General features: G+C 68.5%; 3 protein-coding genes across 5 annotated transcripts; 2 read left to right on the forward strand and 1 right to left on the reverse strand.

The window, feature by feature from the left end:
• Nucleotides 1-1,421: 1,421 nt before the first annotated feature.
• USHBP1 (USH1 protein network component harmonin binding protein 1) lies at nucleotides 1,422-6,273 on the reverse strand. The gene is made up of 15 exons (XM_075037830.1): nucleotides 5,855-6,273; nucleotides 5,380-5,555; nucleotides 5,198-5,298; nucleotides 4,969-5,096; nucleotides 4,669-4,896; nucleotides 4,454-4,564; nucleotides 4,231-4,352; nucleotides 3,969-4,109; nucleotides 3,814-3,896; nucleotides 3,284-3,419; nucleotides 2,940-3,177; nucleotides 2,556-2,747; nucleotides 2,377-2,468; nucleotides 2,159-2,281; nucleotides 1,422-1,672 (listed from the first exon to the last, which is right to left on the reverse strand). Exons 1-15 carry the CDS (start codon nucleotides 5,861-5,863, stop codon nucleotides 1,501-1,503), a joined length of 2,052 nt encoding a protein of 683 aa, XP_074893931.1. The 5' UTR covers nucleotides 5,864-6,273; the 3' UTR covers nucleotides 1,422-1,500.
• Nucleotides 6,274-7,485: 1,212 nt separating this feature from the next.
• Nucleotides 7,486-10,677, forward strand: BABAM1 (BRISC and BRCA1 A complex member 1). Of its 2 annotated transcripts, none has more exons than XM_075037848.1 (9): nucleotides 7,486-7,628; nucleotides 8,313-8,625; nucleotides 8,713-8,771; nucleotides 8,909-9,029; nucleotides 9,116-9,194; nucleotides 9,644-9,668; nucleotides 9,928-10,057; nucleotides 10,167-10,253; nucleotides 10,361-10,677. In XM_075037848.1, exons 2-9 carry the CDS (start codon nucleotides 8,332-8,334, stop codon nucleotides 10,559-10,561), a joined length of 996 nt encoding a protein of 331 aa, XP_074893949.1. In that variant the 5' UTR covers nucleotides 7,486-7,628; nucleotides 8,313-8,331; the 3' UTR covers nucleotides 10,562-10,677. The 2 variants fall into 2 exon arrangements, with proteins under 2 accessions (XP_074893949.1, XP_074893950.1); XM_075037849.1 differs by having other exon boundaries at nucleotides 7,517-7,628; nucleotides 8,302-8,625.
• A 964-nt stretch (nucleotides 10,678-11,641) lies between these two features.
• Nucleotides 11,642-16,047, forward strand: ANKLE1 (ankyrin repeat and LEM domain containing 1). Of its 2 annotated transcripts, XM_075037828.1 has the most exons (8): nucleotides 11,642-12,005; nucleotides 12,177-12,279; nucleotides 12,380-14,497; nucleotides 14,588-14,759; nucleotides 14,863-15,022; nucleotides 15,120-15,249; nucleotides 15,557-15,685; nucleotides 15,866-16,047. In XM_075037828.1, the coding sequence occupies exons 1-8, from the start codon at nucleotides 11,916-11,918 to the stop codon at nucleotides 15,868-15,870; spliced, it is 2,907 nt and encodes a 968-aa protein (XP_074893929.1). In that variant the 5' UTR covers nucleotides 11,642-11,915; the 3' UTR covers nucleotides 15,871-16,047. The 2 variants fall into 2 exon arrangements, with proteins under 2 accessions (XP_074893929.1, XP_074893928.1); XM_075037827.1 differs by having other exon boundaries at nucleotides 15,557-15,884.
• The last annotated feature ends 1,746 nt before the right edge of the window (nucleotides 16,048-17,793 follow it).

Genomic DNA, 17,793 nt, shown 5'->3' on the forward strand with positions numbered 1-17,793 from the left:
GGCAACGGGGAGCCGAGGCCACCTCAGCCTGCCCCGAGCCCCTGCAGCCACCGGGCACGGTGGGGATGCCGCAGCCTCGGGCACCCCGTCCCTGCCGGTGCCCCTGGGGGGGGGACCCGGTCTGGCCCTGGGGTCAGCAGGACGCAATGGGGGGGGACCCCTCCAGCCGGGGTGGGGGCGGCGGTGGGTCCCACCTGCCCTCCCCCTCTTGCCGGCACCCAGGGTTGAAGCCGCCCCGGCCCTTTCATGCAGCTCTCGGTGGAGCCTGACCCCGCACAAAGCCCCCAAGAACCCATTTGAATCTGAAAAGGGGTCTGAGCGCAGAGCCCTGACCTTCAACCTGCGGGTCAGCCCCTCCACGCCACTGCCACCGGCCCCCGGGACCCCCCCACGAGCCGTGCCGGACCGAGCCAAGCCGTGGTCCCCACCGGAGCCTGGCACAGGGGATGGAGGCAGGGACAGGGGCTGGGAGCAGGCAGCACAGGCAGCCCCCCCGGCTCCGGTATGTGGGTGCCGGGAATTGCCCCTCCGTGCCGGGCGTGCGGCAGGACCTGCCACACCGATCGAGGCTGGGTTCCACGGCACCGCCGCTCCTGTTTCGTGCCGGGGCTGGTCCCCAGGGCCTGGGGAAGTTGTCCTTCGATCCAGCCCCGCCGCCTCCGGGGACATGGGGCTGCCCCCATTTCGGAGGGCTCCTGGGTGGTGGTGAGGTGGTGGGGGTGGAGGGCACAGGCAGCTTGAGGGGGGGTGAGCTGCATCCCTGCATCCCCGCATCCCTGCGTCCCCGCATCTCCGCAGCCCTGCCCTGCAGCCCTCTCTCTGCCCTCTCCATCACCACGGCTCTGGATATTGATCCACTGAGCCTTGAACTCTGCTGCAGGATCTCTCCTGGGAGATGGAGGCCTCGTTTTAGCCTATATATAGCTCCGTGCCTCAGTTTCCCTTCCACCCTGCAGCGTGTCTGAGCCCTGGGCTGCCCCACAGCCCTGTGCATCCTCCCACCGGAGACCCACACTCAGCCCAGCTCCCACCATCAAAATGCCTCATCGTGCCGGGGTTCAGGCTGCCGGATTTAGCCCCCAGCTCCCCCCAGCAGCCCCCTGGCACAGCCCCGCTGCTGGGCCCCCCCACCCCCCCGCACAACGAGGATGCCCCCAGCGCGGGGTCACTGCTCCTCTTCCCTCCTGAATATGCATGGGCCCCAGCCGCCACGGCCATCGCCGTCACCTTTGATCCCACGTCAGGGATAACGAAATGGCTTCATCTGCGCCGGGAGATAGCGGGGGCTGCGGGGAGGGGACGCCCTTTGTTCCCGGCCCCGCTGGGATGAGCCGAGCTGGGGGTCCGGCTGCCTGACCCCCCCTTCCCCAAGCTCAAAGCCCCCCAAACCCAAACCACAGTGCGGCTGGCCGAGCCACGAGCATCAGTGGTTTATTCTCCCTGGGGATACAGCAGGCGCCTCCCGGCATGGGTAGGGGTCTTGGGGGCGACGGGGGGTCCCTAGATGCAGGTCTCGCTGCCGGCCGTCCCCTGCTCCAGGGTCTGCAGCCTGCGGGTCAGTGCCTGCACCCGCCGGGCGTGCTGCCTGCGCAGGGCTCCTGCCTGCACCTCCAGCCGCCGCAGCTGGGCTGCCTGCTTCCGACGGGCACCGCGGTACGCCAGGGCCAGCGCGCTGCGGGCACCACGCTCAGCATCCCGGCCCAGGGCACGGCACCGAGGGGACCGAGGGGACCGAGGGGACCGTGCGGGCAGGAGGGAGCGTGCGCCAGGGCCGGGAGGGAGCGTGGGTTTGGGGTGTGCAAGAAGGGACTGTGATTTGGGGGCGTGCAAGATGTGACCACGGTTTTGGGATGTGCAAGAAGGGACCGCGCATCAGGGGCGTGCAAGAAGGGACCACAGTTTTGGGGTGTGCAAGAAGGGACCATGCATTGGGGGTGTGCAAGAAAGGACCAAGCTTTTGGGGTATGCAGGAAAGGACTGCAATTTTGGGGTGTGTGGATAGGGACCACACATTGGGGGTGTGCAAGAAGGGACCGTAGCTTTGGGGTGTGCAGGAAGGGACCGTGCATCTGGGGCAAGCAGGGGCAGATGTGCAACCAGGTCACGCAGGAAGGCACCCAACGCCTGCCCAGCGGAGAAGCGGGTGCCTCCTGCCCACCTGTGAGCGTGGAAGAAGTCTGCGGTGGCGGTGACGCACTGCGCCTGCTGTGCGCGGCTGACGGCGCTGCTCTGCTCCAGGGACAGCACCAGTGCCTGTGCTCGGGTGCACAGCTCCTCCACGCTGGGGACACCCATATGGCAGCCAGCCTGGCTCGCTGCCCAGTGCCGGCACGGCTCCCCGTGGCAGGGCCACGGCATGCCGGTGAGATCTCTTACCGGGCCAGGGTGCGGAGCAGTTCTTCCCCCATCCTCTCTGGGTCCGGAGGGTGCCGAGGAGCCGCTGCTCCCACCCGGCCGGTTTGGGCATCCTGTAGAGGCTGAGTGTGGGTCCTATCCCTGCGGAGACCCCCCAGTCCCGTGGAGGGTCCCCGTGGGGTGGTCAGAGCGATCCTTACCTCCTCGCTGCTGCTGGAGCTGCTGGGGGGGCTGGGGGGGTGGCCGGGCCCCCTGTCCCGCTCTTGCTCCAGGTGCTGGAGCACCAGGCGCAGCGCAGCCTCCCGCGGCCCCTGCCCGGCCACCAGCACCTCCAGGCCCCGCTTCTCCCTCTCCGCCAGCTGTAGCTGAGTCTTCAGGTCAGCCATGGCCTCCTGGCAGGGCAGCGGCATTATCGCCAGGTGGGGGAAACCGAGGCACAGCCCCAACCCCCCCCCCAGCTCCACTCCCTCCCGCTGTGCATCACCCCCTGCCCTTCTCCCAGCTGCTCGGCTGAAAGCCTGGACCCCGGCGGAGAGCCAGGGAGGGACCCAGCCATCTGCCCCCCCATCCCTTCCCCATCTCACCTTGAGCATCGCCAAATCCTGCAACAGCTCCGCTTTCTCCGGTCGCCTCCAGCCAGGCAGGAGAGCCCTGGCTTCCCGCAGCACCCGCTCAGCCCGGGCTCGGACGTCCTCGCTGCGGTGGGTGCTGGTGGGTCCCGGGGCGTCGTGCAGGGACGCTTCCACGGCCGCCTGCTCCGCACGCAGCTGACGGATGTGCTCACGCAGGGCCCCCTCCTCCATCCCGTGGGGTGCCGGGATGCTGCGGGGATGGGGAGGCGGTGGAGGTGGGCACAGGGGCACGGTGTCACCCCAGGGACAGCTCAGCCCTGGCCCGGCATCACACCCCCTCCCTTCTCCCCCAGTACCTCTGCAGCCTGGGGGAGCCGCTCTCTCCGCTCTCCTCCTGGCCATCTGGCTCTGCTCGGCCTGGGAACTGCGGCCCCTCTGTCGGCGTGGGGCTGGACCCCCATCCGTGTCCCGGGCTCTGCTCCCCTCCGGCTCCTAGGCACGGGGAGGCAGCATTCAGGCGGGTGCCCTTCTCCAGATGTGCCCACAGGGGCTGTGCTGGGGACTGGGGTTCCCCAGCATCCTTCCTGTATCGCCCTGATACCCATAAGCATCTGCCCTGCATCCTCCCAGCACCTTCCCTGTATCCTCTCGATATCCCCCCACATCCTCCCTGCATCGCCCCAACATCCTCCTGATACCCCTCCAGCATCCCTTCTGCATCCCGCTGCATCCCTCCTACATCCCCTCTGCATCCCCGATATCCCCCAGCGTCCCTCGTGCATCCCCCCAGCATCCTCCCCGATAACCCCCCAGCATCCCCCCAGCATCCTCCCCATAAACTCCCCAGTACCTCCCCCCCCCCCCAGCCCCCCGAGCTGGCACTCACCGCCACGGGCACCATCCTCCTCCCTGCCCAGCTTTGCCCGCATCAGGTCGAGGAGGGTGGCGTAGGCCCCCCCGCAGCGCTCGCTGCAGGGAGAGGGGCTCAGCGTGGCACAGCAGGTTGTCCCCCCCGGTCCCCATCCCCGTCCCCGTCCCCACCTGCAGCGCAGGGCCAGGCGCAGGGCGGTGCTGCAGGACTCGTGCTGGCCCAGCACCATGCTGAGCCGCTCCGCATCGCTCTTGCACTCCTGCAGCGCGGCCGCCAGCTGCCGGTTCACCTCCTGCAGCCTCCCCAGGGACCTGGGCACCACCGGCACCCGCCGTTAACCGTACGGCAAGGGCCCGGCACCGTGCCTCAGTTTCCCCACCGGTGAAGGTTCAGCAGAACCTGGGACCGGGGTGGTGGTGGGGGGGCACTCACCCCTGCAGCTGCTGCACCTGCTCCTCCTGCTCCCGGCTGGCACCCTCCGAGGGTTGGGGGGAGAGGGGGCTGCGGGGTGGCACACCGTGGGGCTGAGCGCCATCGCCGCACTGGGGCAAGTCCTGCAGAGGGAACAGGCAAAGCCCGGCACCGGGGCAGGCTCCCACCCGCCGAGCCCCCCCCGTCATGCCTCGGCCGCAGCCCACCCCAGCCCCGCACTCACCTGGGGCAGCCGGGGCTCCTCCTGCCCTGGGGGGCTGCCCAGCCCAGGGCTGTCGCTGCCGGAGCCCCCCAGCTCCTCCAGCCTGGACAGAGCATCCCGCAGGTCCTGGACCTGCACCAAGCATCGGGCTGAGCCGCGGGAGCCGCTCCGGTGGCACCCCAAGGGCTGAACCGGGGGCAGTGCCCCCCCCCTTTTGCCGTGTCCCCAGCACCCACCTTCTGCTGCAGCCGGTCGCGCTCCCCCTGCAGCGCCCGCAGCGAGGTGGTCACCCGGTTCAGCTCCTCGTCCCGGCGCCCCAGCGCTGCCCGCAGTGCCGCGTTCCTCGCCGATGCCGCCGCCACCGCCGCCTCCTCCGCCGGCAGCCCCTCGCCTGCTCCTTCCTCCAGGCCCCGGCACGTCGTCCTCCCGGCCCAGCCCGGCGTCCGATCCAGCTGCTCCAGGCTCTGGGAATACAGGGCCGGTCAGCCAGCGCCCATCCCGTTGGCGTCTGGGCTGACCGTGCCGGTGTGCCTCACCTTGGCTGCCCGCGCCCACTCCTCGCCAGGCAAAGGCTGCGCCGGTGCCCACCGGTGCCGGGAGAAGACGGCGCGCTCCAGCGAGCTCACGGCGTGCTGCAGGTTGGCGAAGAGGTCGGGGCCGTGGGCTGGGGAGAGGGAGAGCGGCCGGGGTCAGGTCCCTGCAGCAGGCAACCAGCTGCTGGCACGGCACAGCATGGCACGGCACGGCACGGCACGGCACACCCACCTTCCAGGCTGCTGGCAGCGTCGCGCGTGCCGTCGATGCGCCGGGGCTGTGGGTTGGCAGCAGGGAGGCTGGCGGTGCCCTCCCAGCCCTCCTCATCCTCCCTGTGGGGCGGTGAAGACCGGAGATGGAGGGGGCCGGACGGTGACGGCCCCCGGTACCCCACAGCCGCCGCGTGCCAGTACCTGCCCATGCGGCGCTGCAGCTGCTCGGCTCTCCGGTGCAGCCGGGCCACCGTCGTCAGCAGCCCAGCAATGCGCTCCTCATAGCACAGGATGTCGTCGGCGTCCCCCGCCATGTCCTCCTCATCATCCTCATCCTCATCTTCATCCTCCTCCTTGCCTGGCGGGGGCTGTGGGGGCTGCGGGGAGCAGGGGTGACCGCCCGTCGCAGCCCCGGCCGGCACCAGGGGACGGAAGGGCTGACATCCGCCGGGATTTGCCAGGATGGGGATGAGTTTTGGGCACCAGCCGACTGGTCGCAGCGCCTCGCCCGGCACTCTGGGCAGGACCCGGCACTGCCGCACCATCGCCTACCGGAGCCTGGCACCGGGACCGGACGTGCCCGTGGCCAGGGGATGCCCGTGGGGGGCACGAGGAGGCCCCCGGCCACATGGGACCAACCCCTGGCAGCGCCCATCCCGCGGGACACCCCACTTGCCTTCTCCATCCCGGCCGCCTCCTGCCCACGACGCCCCGTGCCAGCCAGCGCCCGTTCCTGGGGCTCGTCCCGGTTCCGCAACCGGGGCTCCCGGCACGTCCCGGCACGTTCCGGCTACGCCGCCGGCCCCTTGCCCTGGGCCTTTCCCCGTCCTTGTTCCTGCCGAGATTTCCTCTTCCTCGGCAGCCCCGGCGCAACCTCCTGTGCTTAACCGTTGCGCTGCCCCGTGCCCGGGCGGGCGGCGCAGCCATCTTGGGGGGCTCTGCCCCCCAACATCGTCCTTCCCTGCTCTGCCCCACGGCACCTCCGCCCCCCGCCGGACCCTCCCCGTGTGCCCGGGCTCCCTCGCACCCAGGCGGGTGGATGCACCCAGCTTTGTGTCCCTGAGCATCCCCTGGAGTTTGGGGGGGCAGGCAGAACACTTGGGGGGGTGCATGAGAATTTGGGGTGCTAGGAGGCATTGCATGGGGTGCTGGGGTGTGCCGGGCCGGGAGGGAGCCAGCCCAGGGGTGCTGTGGGCAGCGTGTGGGTGTTTAGGTGCTGGAGGGTGGTGTTTGGGGTGTAAAGGAGTGCTGCAGGGGTATTTGGGGTGCGGGGGGGGGGGGGTGGGTGCTGGAGGGTGCTGCGGGGGTGTTCGGAGTGCTGGGACAGAGCAGGGGTATTTGGGGTGCAGAGGGATGGTGCATGGGTGCAGGGGGGTGCCTATGAGGATTTGGGGTGCAGGGGGTGGTGCACGGGTGCAGGGGGGTGCTCGTGGATATTTGGGGTGCAGAGGAATGATGCATGGGTGCAGGGGGGGGTGTTTGAGGATTTGGGGTGCATGGAGCAGTGCATGGGTGTAGGGGGGTGCACGTGGATATTTGGGGTGCAGAGGGATGATGCGGGGGGGTGTGTGTGGATTTTTGGGGTGCAGAGGGATGGTGCATGGGCGGAGGGGGGTGCCTATGAGGATTTGGGGTGCAGGGGGCGGTGCACGGGTGCAGGGGGGTGCACATGGATATTTGGGGTGCAGAGGGATGGTGCGAGGGGGTGCCCGTGGATATTTGGGGCGCAGAGGGAGGGTGCGGGGGGTGCGCGTGGATATTTGGGGTGCAGAGGGATGGTGCGGGGGGGTGCCCGTGGATATTTGGGGCGCAGAGGGAGGGTGCGGGGGGTGCGCGTGGATATTTGGGGTGCAGAGGGATGGTGCGGGGGGGTGCCCGTGGATATTTGGGGCGCAGAGGGAGGGTGCGGGGGGTGCGCGTGGATATTTGGGGTGCAGAGGGATGGTGCGGGGGGGTGCCCGTGGATATTTGGGGCGCAGAGGGAGGGTGCGGGGGGTGCGCGTGGATATTTGGGGTGCAGAGGGATGGTGCGGGGGGGTGCCCGTGGATATTTGGGGTGCAGAGGGAGGGTGCGGGGAGTGCCCGTGGATATTTGGGGCGCAGAGGGAGGGTGCGGGGGGTGCGCGTGGATATTTGGGGTGCAGAGGGATGGTGCGGGGGGGTGCCCGTGGATATTTGGGGTGCAGAGGGAGGGTGCGGGGGGTGCCCGTGGATATTTGGGGCGCAGAGGGAGGGTGCCTGGGCGCAGGGGGGTGCCTATGAGGATTTGGGGTGCAGGGGTCGGTGCACGGGTGCAGGGGGGTGCCGCGCAGGGGCATTCAGGGTGCCGGGGGGTGTCCTCTTGCCCCCCACGTGCCCGGCGGGACCCCGGAGAACTACAAATCCCAGCAGCCCCCGCGCGTCCGCCGCTTCCGGGCGGGACCGGGCGGGGCTCGTGCGGCCGGGAGCGGGTGAGCGCGCGCCGGGGGGGCGTGGGGGGGGGGGCGAACAGCGGGTGTGCGGTGCCGGGGGGGTCGGGAGGGGGCGTGGGAACGTGGGGGGGGGTCCACGGGGTGGGGGGGTGCGTGGGACGAGGGGTGCACGGGGCGGGGGGGGGTGCATGGGGTGCGTGGGCAAGGGGCGCATAGAGTGGGGGGGGTCCAGGGGGTGCACAGAGTGGGGGGGTGCGTGGGGTGCATGAGCAGGGGTTGCACGGAGCGGGGGGGTCCAGGGGGCGCATAGGCAGGGGGTGCACAGAGTGGGGGGGGTGCATGGGGTGCGTGAGCAAGGGGTGCACAGAGCGGGGGGGGGGGGTCCAGGGCGTGCATGAGCAGGGGGTGCACAGAGTGGGGGGGGGGGGTCCAGGGGGTGCACAGAGTGGGGGGAGGTGCATGGGGTGTGTGAGCAAGGGGTGCACAGAGCGGGGGGGGGGTCCAGGGGGTGTGTGAGCAGGGGGTGCACAGAGTGGGGGGGGTCCAGGGGGTCCACAGAGCGGGGGGGGTGCACGGGGTAAGGGGGTGAGGGGTAGGGGCTACGTGAGCAAGGGGTACATGGGGCAAGGGGGGGCAGGGAGGACATGAAGAAGGGGCGCGTAGAGCGAGGGGCTGGGGGGCACAAGACCGTGGCAACGCTGACACCCCACAGCCCCCCCCCAGGCATCGGTCCAGAGCCGCCATGGAGCGCGGCTGCGTGATGGACACGTCGGAGCCGGGCAGCGCCGCCGAGGAGGAGGAGGAGAAGGCGACGGAACCTCGACCCAGGACCCGCTCCAACCCCGAGGGGGCCGAGGACCGGGCGCTGAGCGCCCAGGCCAGCGTGGGCAACCGCAGCGAGGGGGAAGGCGAAGCGGCCAGCGCCGACGACAGCCCGCAGGGTACGGCCGCGCCCGACGGCACCGCCTGGCCCGGTCCAGCACCCCCCACCGAAGTCCAGGTCAAGACGCCGCGGGTGAACTGCCCCGAGAAGGTGGTGAGTGTCTGCGGGGAGGGTGGCGCAGCCCCGACGCCAGGGTGAGGGGCTGCGGGGGGGGAGCTCAGTCGCGGCTGTCTCCCGCAGATCATCTGCCTGGATCTGGCGGAGGAGATGGCTCTGCCCAAACTGGAATCCTTTAACGGGTGAGTGGTGGGGGCTGCTCTCGGCTGGGCTGGCCTGGGGACCCTGGCTCTGCCATCCCCAGCCAGGATGGGGGCCGGTGTAGTTGGTGCCTGGCGGGGGGACACTGGTCCCTGCTGAGCTCTGGCCCCCGCGGCAGGTCCAAGACCAACGCGCTGAACATCTCCCAGAAGATGATCGAGATGTTCGTGAGGACGAAGCACAAGATCGACAAGTGCCACGAGTTCGCGCTGGTGGTGGTGAACAACGACGCCACGTGGGTGAGTGGGGCCGTGGGGACAGGGACGGGGGGAAAACATGGGGACGGCAACAGCTCCGTGCCCCCCCTCACCCCGGCTCCTCTCAGCTCTCAGGGTTCACCTCGGACCCCCGCGAGGTCTGCAGCTGCCTCTATGACCTGGAGACCGTCGTCTGCAAGTCATTCAGTATCCCACCGCCTGTGGGGGGGGGCTGGGGGGGCTGGGACCCTGCAGAGTCCCTTGGGTGCAAACGGGGTCCCTTGAGCATAAGCGGGGACCCTCCAGGCCTCTTGCCTGCAGATGGCAGCAGATCCGCAGCCTCGCTGGCATCCCCGGTACAGCCAAGCTGGCTGCGGCACAGAGCGGTGTCAGCATTTGAGGTTGGAGGGTCGAACCGAGTCCCTGAATCCCCCAAGGCAGGGTTTAATACCAGACCCTCCAGACCCACCAAACACCCGTTTATTGGCGTTTTCTCCCCACCCTGGTCCATCCCCAGTGCCTGGTGGCATCGCCTCCCTCTGCGGGAGCTTCCTAGGGGCCCCAGTGCCAGCCTGGCCACCGGGTTTGGGTGCCGTATGTCCCTGGGGGCGGGCAGGGGTCTGTGTGCCAGGATCAGTCCTTACCTGGGGCTGCAGATCTGGAAGGACTCTTCAACCTGATGTGAGTAGGGCTTGGGGGGGATGACAGGGGCTGTTGGGGCGGGTGGGCGAAGCTCCCCCCGGCTACGAATTCTCTGCTTCGCTGTAAAAACACCACGAGCCTTTAACCCAAACAGCTCCTGGGGTGGGTGCTGCTTTCCCAGTCCTAGCCCAGAGCTGTCATGAAGTTTTAACGAGGCGGGGGGGGACGGTCCCTGAGCCGCAGGCAGCCCTGCCCGTGACACAGGGGTCCCTAAGCTGCCTCCGTCCTCCCGGCGCAGCCAGCAGAAGATCGAGCTGCCGGTGACGGAGAACGTGCAGACCATCCCGCCGCCCTACGTGGTCCGGACCATCCTGGTGTTTGGCCGCCCAGGCTGCCAGCCCCAGTTCTCCATGTCGGAGCACATGAAGGTAAGTTCCCCCCACTGTGCCCCCCCCACGGCGTGAGCTCGGTGGCTCCGGGTCCATCCCGGCACATGGAAGACCCTCCCGGTGCCGTTCCCGGCTTCTTCTCCTGCAGAAGATGCTGCAGTGTCCCTACTTCTTTTTTGACGTGGTTTACATCCACAACGGGGTGGAGGAGAAGGACGACGAGACGAGCTGGAAGGTAAATACGGGATGGGGCGTCCCCCCCGCCGCCGTGGCTGGGGGCTGTGTCACCCCCTGCCGTCACTGCCCGTCCCTCTGTGTGTGTGTGCGTGTCTCCCCCCCCAGGAGATGTACGCCTTCTTCAGCAGCCTGGACACCAAAGGCACCAACTACAAGTACGAGGTGTCACTGACGGGGCCGGCCGTGGAGCTGCACAACTGCATGGCCAAGCTGCTGGCACACCCGCTGCAGCGGCCCTTCCAGACCCACGCGGCGTACAGCCTGCTGGAGGAGGACGAGCCCCCCGAGATCGAAGCCACTGTCTGAGCCGGGGCAGGGGGGTGGCTGGCGGAGAAGCCGCCGGCAGCGAGGGGGTGGCCGGCAAAGGGCTGCCGCGGGTGACTGTACGGTGTTGCTTGGGATGGGGGAAAGAGAAACGCGTTTTCCTGAGCGGGTGTCGTGTTGATGCTGCGGCTCCTGCACGGGGATCGGAAACGTGGGGGGGTGCCCCCCCCCCACCCTCAGGCACGGGGACAGGGGTCCTGTGCCTGCTGCGCCCGGCGGTGCTGGCGTGGGGACCCCGAGGGGCGGCTGGGTGCCTGGGGCAGCACTGGGGCTCTTGCCACTAACAGTGGGGCAGGGTGATGGGAGGTGCCGGTGCAGTTCCTGGGGGGCGCTGGGAGATGCCGGTGCAGTTCCTGGGGGGCACTGGGCGGTGCGGCCCCGCCCCTCCAGCTGCGACCACATCTGGCGGGGTGGGCGTGGCTTCCTTGGGCCGGTTCCTATTGGTCGCTTAGCCCAGCCAATGAGCGGCGGGGCGCGGGGGGTTCGAACGGGCGGGGCGGCGCGCGCCTGCGCGGGGGGGGGGGACATGAGCAGCGCGGGACGGCGCGAGCCGTAAGGGGGCATTGCGGGGGGGGGGGGGGGGGACGGACACGGAACGGGACGTGACGGGGACATTACACGGGGGGGGGGCTTTGCAATACCGGCCTTGCACCGGGCGGGGGGGCGCCTTGCATGTGCTGCAACTCGGCCGGGGGGGGGAGTTGCTTAGGGGTAGACCTGTATGCGCTGCCCCCCCCCGGGGGGGGGGAATTGCACTGGGGAGGGGGGGCCCCTGGCACTGCACTGGGGGTATGGGGGGGCCGGTGCAGACACTGGGAGGGGGCGCAGCACATGTGGCCCTGGGGGGGGTCATGCACAGAGCAGGGCGGGGGGTGTGTGTGCATTCGCTGCCTTGGGCAGGGGGGTGTTGGGTGCGTTGCACGGGGTGGGGGGTCAGGGGGGTGGGGGCACAGGGGTGTCCTCACGCTGGGGGGGTCCTGCTTTGGGTGCCCCAGTGCGTGGCTCTGACCCGGGAGCCATTATTTATACCTGCAGGGCAGTGGGGGCCCTTTTAGGGCAGGGGGGGGCTGCACCACGGCAGGGACCCCAACGCCACATAACCGCTGGGGCTACGCAGTGTCGTGTGTGTCCCGTCCCGTCCCCCCCCCCCAGCAATGCTGGAGCACCCAGCTGCAGGGCCGGTGGCATTTTTGTGACCCCGAGGGGACAGCCATGCCCTTGACCTGCCGGCCATGACCCTGACGTGCCGGCCAAGCCGGGGGTCTGCAGTGGGCTGGGGGTGAATTCCTGCTCCTTCTCCTGCTCCTGCTCCAGCTCCAGGCCTGCCAAGGAGCTGATGCCGCTGCACGTCGCCACGTCCTGGGGGTGCTGCAGGTGCCTCGAGGTCCCGCTGAAGAAAGGGGGGGTCCCGGAGCTCCGAGACCAGGTTAGCGAGGACAGCTTTGGGGATGAGGACGGTACCTCGGAGGTGCTGCCTGGGCTGGGACCCTCGTCATCGTTGGGGTGGGTGAGCAGCGGGTGTCCTCCTGGCCCTGGCGGGGCCGTGTCGCCCCGTGGTGGCCCTGGCAGCGGTGACAGCAATGTCCCCTCCCCGCAGGATGGGAAACGAGCCATCGACCTGGCGCTGGGACAGGGCAACCGTGCGTGTGTGCGGATCCTGCGGGACTTGCAGTATGCCCGAGGTTGGGCCCCCACGGAGGGTGAGGTCCCCAGGGTGCCTCCGTGGCCGGGGCAAGTGTCAGGGGGGCTGATCCAGCCCCCCAGTTTGGGCTGGATGCCGACTCCCATCTCTGCCCCCAGACCCGGGGGGTCCCAGGCGCTCCCTGTCCTTCCTGACCGAGGATGGCACCGAAGACAGCGTCTTCTCCCAGCTCCCTGAGGATGGGTCAGAGACCGGGCCCCTGAGCAGCACCCGCAGGTCCCAGCTGGAGGAGCTGGAGCTGGGGGGTGGCTGTGGTTTGGGGGAGCCCCCGCTCTGGCTGGATTGTCCCCCGGAGCCCCCTTTCCTCTCCTTCGCCTCATGGCCCCAGGGAGACCCCAGGGGCTCAGCTCTCCCCCCGCAGCCCCTCGCCTCCAGCACGCTGCTTTCGGCCGGGGATGAGCTCGGGGAGGGACCCCAGAGCCAGACCATGGGGGGAAGCACGGGGGGTCCCCCCCAGGCTCTCCTCGAGCCCAGCACTGGGGACAGCCCCTGTCCCCCGCAGGATTTTGGTCCCAGTGGGTCCCTGAACTCCCCCCAGCCCCAGTCTTGCAGCAGGGTCCTGGGGGGACACAGGGCATCTCCCGCGGCTCCCCTGTTCCGCAGTGGCCTGAGCAGCTGCTCCGTGGCATGCCGGAGCCCGGGGATCCGGCACGGTGACATCCCAGGTGCTGCAGCTCAGCACCGTGCCGGTGTCCCCCGGGGACCAGCACTGGGCCGGCACTGGGCTGGGCTGCCCCCCGACCTGGGGACGGCAGTGCTCGTGTCTGGGGCTGGGGACTGGGACCGCAGCAGCCTTGGGGACAGCAGCAGTGCCAGCGAGCACTTCGTCACCGCTGTGGAGACCCTGGAGCCCACTGAGGCCAGGGGGTGCCCGGGGCTTTGGCACCGCCGCTCCCCCCAGCCCAGGGCAGCCGCAGGGTCAGAGCTGGGCGAAGCCCCTTCCCCAGCCGGAGCTGCCACCTGGGAGCTGCCCCCTGCCAGCCCCCCAAACGCGGAGCGGGTGCAGAGTGAGGATTTTTGGGGCACCTCAAGGGCAGCCCCTTGCTGCAAGGATGGCTCAGATGTGGGTGATGTAGGGGAGCTGCTTGCCCAGCTCCAGGGGTGCAGCCTCCAGGGTTCCCCCCCCTGCACTCCAGGACCCCTTCCCAGCCCGGCCAGTCTCACGGCCGGGGATGTCACGCCCCGGGACCAGGAGCCCCACAGTCACCGCCACGTCACCCCCAGGACCAAGAGCCGCCTCCGGGCCTCTGCAGCACGGCTCAGTGCCTCCTCTTCCTCCTCCCTCTTCGATGAGACGCTGGAGATGCCTCGGAGGCCCCCCAGGCTCAGAGCACCCCGGGTTATCCCCAAGGACCCTGTCACCACCTCAGGGCGCTGCATCACCCTGGGGGACGAGGATGTGGCTAGCGGGGATGGAGAGGGGACAGGCTCTTTGGATGACACTGAGATCCTCCCTGGAGCCCCCAGCCAGCCCAGCTCGCCCCCAGGGGCCAGCAGCTCCCCTAGCTCCAGCCCCACAGTCCTGCTGGTCCCTGGGGACCACGGCTGCCCCCAGGACTCCCCGTCAGATGCTCAGGGCTCCCCTGGCTCTAGCCCCACGGTCCTGCTGGTCCCTGGGGACCACGGCCATCCCCAGGAGTCCCCATCAGATCCTCAGGGCTCCCCCAGCTCTAGCCCCACGGTCCTCATGGTCGCTGGGGACCACGGCCACCCCCAGGACTCCCCATCAGATGCTTGGGACTCCCCCCATGCTGCCAGCAGCCCCAACCCCAGGGTGCTGGAGGATGGTTCTGGGTGGCAGGACCCCTTGCCCTTGGGGACACGCCAGCTCCCACGGCCCCACGGGAGCTTCAGCCGCCGCCTGGCCCCTCGGCTGCCAGGCAGCACCGTGGTGGAGCTGGGGACCCCGGCCGTGCCGCTCTCACCCACCGGCTGCGGCGCTCACCGCACCACGGACCACCTCGAGGATGAAGAGCGGGGACGGGTACCCACCAAGCAGCACAGCCCCGGCACAGAGGCCATCGCCAGCCCCGAGGACCCCACGGTCCAGGATAGGCGAGCGTGCACAGCACCACCGCGGCCCCTCTCAGATGAAGCTCTGCGCCGGCGGCTGCGGGCGCTGGGGGATGATCCGGGGCCCGTCACGGAGCTCACCAGGCGGCTGTACCTGCGGCGGCTGGAGGAACTGGTGAGGGGACACCGGGGGAGGCCGGCAGGTGAGTCCCAGCGATTCCTCCCCACCGCTTGGCTGGCCGGTCCCCACAGTGCCGGCATGGGACTGATGGTGCTCCCCGATGCCGGCACAGCCGCTCCAGGGCACAGCCCCGAGCTGGCGGCCGCGCTGCAGACCGGCTGTGTCCCTGACTGCACCCAGGATGAGCTGGCACTGGTCCGGCAATTTGACCGCCCCGACCGGAGCCGGCACTGGCGGGAAGGGCTAGTCAAGTCCAGTTTCAACTACCTCCTCCTCGACCCCAGGTAGGGCTATGCTACTGCCCCACACGTCCCCCGTGCTGGGGGGGGGCTGAGTGGGGACCCCTGGGAGGCATCAAGCCTCAAAGCTGGGGCTTTGCACCCTCAGGACCACCCAGAACCTGCCGCTCCGCTCCCACCACCTGAGCCCAGCCGAGTGCTTCAGGACCTTCATCGAAGCCATCTTCTATGTGGGCAAGGGGACGCGTGCCCGACCCTACTGCCACCTCGCCGAGGCGCTGAGCCAGCACCGTGCTGGGACACGGAAGGTGGGATGGGCTGGGGGGGCTTGGGACCATGGTGATGGGCATGGGGGGCTGCATTGGGGAGCTCGAGGCCATGGTGATGGTGCCTCCTGTCCTGTAGGGTTGCCCCAAGGTGCGGCGCATCCTGGAGATCTGGGCGAGCGGGCAGGGCGTCATCTCTGTGCACTGCTTCCAGAACACTGTTCCGGCAGAGGCTTACACACGGGAGGGCTGCCTCGTGGAGGCTCTGGGTAAGCAGGGCTGGGCAGGGGGAAATGGTGCTGCCCTGGTCCCCTGCTGCAGCTCCTGACATCGGTTCCTCCGTCACTCCGACTCCCTGCATCCCTCTCTCCCACCCCATGCAGGAGCTGGGAGGACACAGAGGGGGGACGCAGCCCATCCTGGGGCACACGGGGACTTTGGGGTCCCTGGTTGCCAGCACAGGGTCTGGACACGATCCCCCAAACCCCCATCTTCTGCAGGGAGAAAACTGCCTGGGGTGGGTGCTGATGGGGAGCAGGGGCCCGGGTCTGTGGGTGCTGACCCTGTCCCCTGCAGGGCTGCAGACCATCACCAACCAGAGGAAAGGGAACTGCTACGGCGTGGTGGCGAGCTGGCCAGCGGACCGACGCCGGCGCCTGGGTGTTCACATGCTGCACAGGGCCATGCGCATCTTCCTGGCCGAGGGTGAGCGGCAGCTCCGGCCGGCGGACATCCAGGGTGGGCGCTGAGCACCCTGGGGTGCTGGGGGGCACCCCCTGCCTGCATGTCCCCTCTACCCTGTCCAAGGAGGCAGCTGCACTCTGGGTGCAGGTTTTATGTTGTGAACACTGGCTAGAATTTTTCTATTTTTGTATTTCCCTAAAGGGTGACAAATAAATCACTGCAGGCCTTCTTTTGCTAAGAAATCCAAGCTGTACGTGATTTCTGGCTTCGCTTCCCTGCTCTGCCATGCTCCTAGGACAGACCCCGTGCCCGGCACATCTCTTCCGATCATCGAGTCGGACACGGCTGAGAATATAACACGGCTTTACTGTATGAAATGGCACTAACACAGCGCGTGGCTCAGCGGCGGGGTTATGGTGCGTGGTTTGCCTTGGTCTTAGCACAAGCGATGTGGGTACAAGCGGCACAGACTCCGTGGCAAACAGAGGTTGAAGAGCTGTGGCCCGCAGCTGGGCACCGACAGTTGCCTGGAGCCGGCTGGGGGGTCACGGCAGGGGCAGAGCCGTGTTTTGGGGTATGGTGGCGCTTCTGGGTACCCTCGTTGCAGACCCCAGCCGTGCTGTGGAGTCTCCCCTGCCTGGGATGGGGTGGGAGGGGTGTTGCAGGGGAAAGCTCATGGAAACGATCTGAACCCAGCATCATTAAAATTCTCATTATGAGACAGGTTGTGGCAGCAGTGGGCAGGGGCAGGCGCTGGCAGAGGGGCAGCTCTGCCCCAGTGCTGGGACGGAGGGGGGCTGCCTGGGGACACTCATCACGCAGGGTCCCCATCACACTGGGGCTGGCTCTGAGGGACCCTTCCTCTTCTACATCGCTCAGTTTGGGGAGAAAGATGGACTCAGCCTTGGGGAAGGCGCGTTGCACGTGGGTGCCAGCTCCGGTTGGAGCAGCCCTGCCCAGCCAGGAGCCCCTCAAGCCAACCTGGGGTGCCTTGATATGGTACCAGCCCCGTTTGGGGCGAGGGGGTCTGGGTGTGACGTGGGCCAAGGGTGAGGTTTCCGTGGGACTGGTTGTTTCTTTGGTTTAGATGGGGGTAAATAAGAGGGAAACAAAGCGGGGAGCGGCTCCGCTCTTTGGGGTAGCGGGGAGGCTGGGGCCATCCCCTGAGCACAGCATCCTCCCGGCTCACTCGGGCTCCTACCCATCCCGGTGCGGCTGGGAGCTCCCAGACCTCACAACAGCACCCGGGTCCCCACTTGTCACTTCTCGTGTACCTTCTTGGTCCTGCCTGGCTCCTGGCAGCGGGATGCGAAGTGCAGAGGGGAGGAGATGATGGGACCGATGGGTTATGTACAGAATGGTATCAGCAGGTAACGAGCTGTTGTCCATTGCAATCAGATGGTTGCAGTTTGCTTTGTCACTCCCGTGTTGCTCCAAGATCCCGCGGATCCATACAGGAGTCATCGGTAAGGATGGACACAGTGGCAACAGGATGGTGTATTGCTGGTCCCCCAGTGCGCAAGGGATGGGTGTGATCCCCGTGGGCATGTGGTCTGGGAGTGGGTGGTGGGTCCCAGAGTCACGGAGGAGCTGGAAGCTGGGAAGGGCGAGTGGATTGGAAGCTGTGGGAATCGCTGCATGGTGGTGATGGCTCCGAGCATCTCGAGGATGTGGCAGCAGGAGGGAAGCAGAGGGCTCTGCAGAAGCCGGTGCTGCGGTACCTAAAGCGATGGCGGTTGGGGATGTGACTGCATGGATGGTGGCACTAGGGACCGCAGGAGAGCTCAGGTTTGGCGTTGTCCTCCCCACCACAGCCAAGCCAGTCCCACCACGGCGAGGGAGCTGATGGTCCTTCTGGCTGTGCCCATTGGAGCAGGTCACCTCCTCGTCCTCATCTCCTGGCCAGGCAGAGATGAGCTGTGCAGGCAGACCCTCGCCAGCGCCAGGCAGGAGCTGCTGGATGCCATGTGTGCAGCTGCTGGCAAAAATGGTGGTCCTGTCCTCCCAGCCCCACAGATGGCTCGAGCGAGGCACTGCAGGGCTCGGAGAGGCAAATCCCGCTGCTGAGGCTGAGGAGCCTTTGGCTTCCCCTTAAAGCAATCCCAGCTCAGCTCCTCCAGCCCTGGCTG

The sequence above is a fragment of the Buteo buteo genome, chromosome 10, assembly GCF_964188355.1.
Source record: "Buteo buteo chromosome 10, bButBut1.hap1.1, whole genome shotgun sequence".
Classification (NCBI taxonomy): domain Eukaryota; kingdom Metazoa; phylum Chordata; class Aves; order Accipitriformes; family Accipitridae; genus Buteo; species Buteo buteo.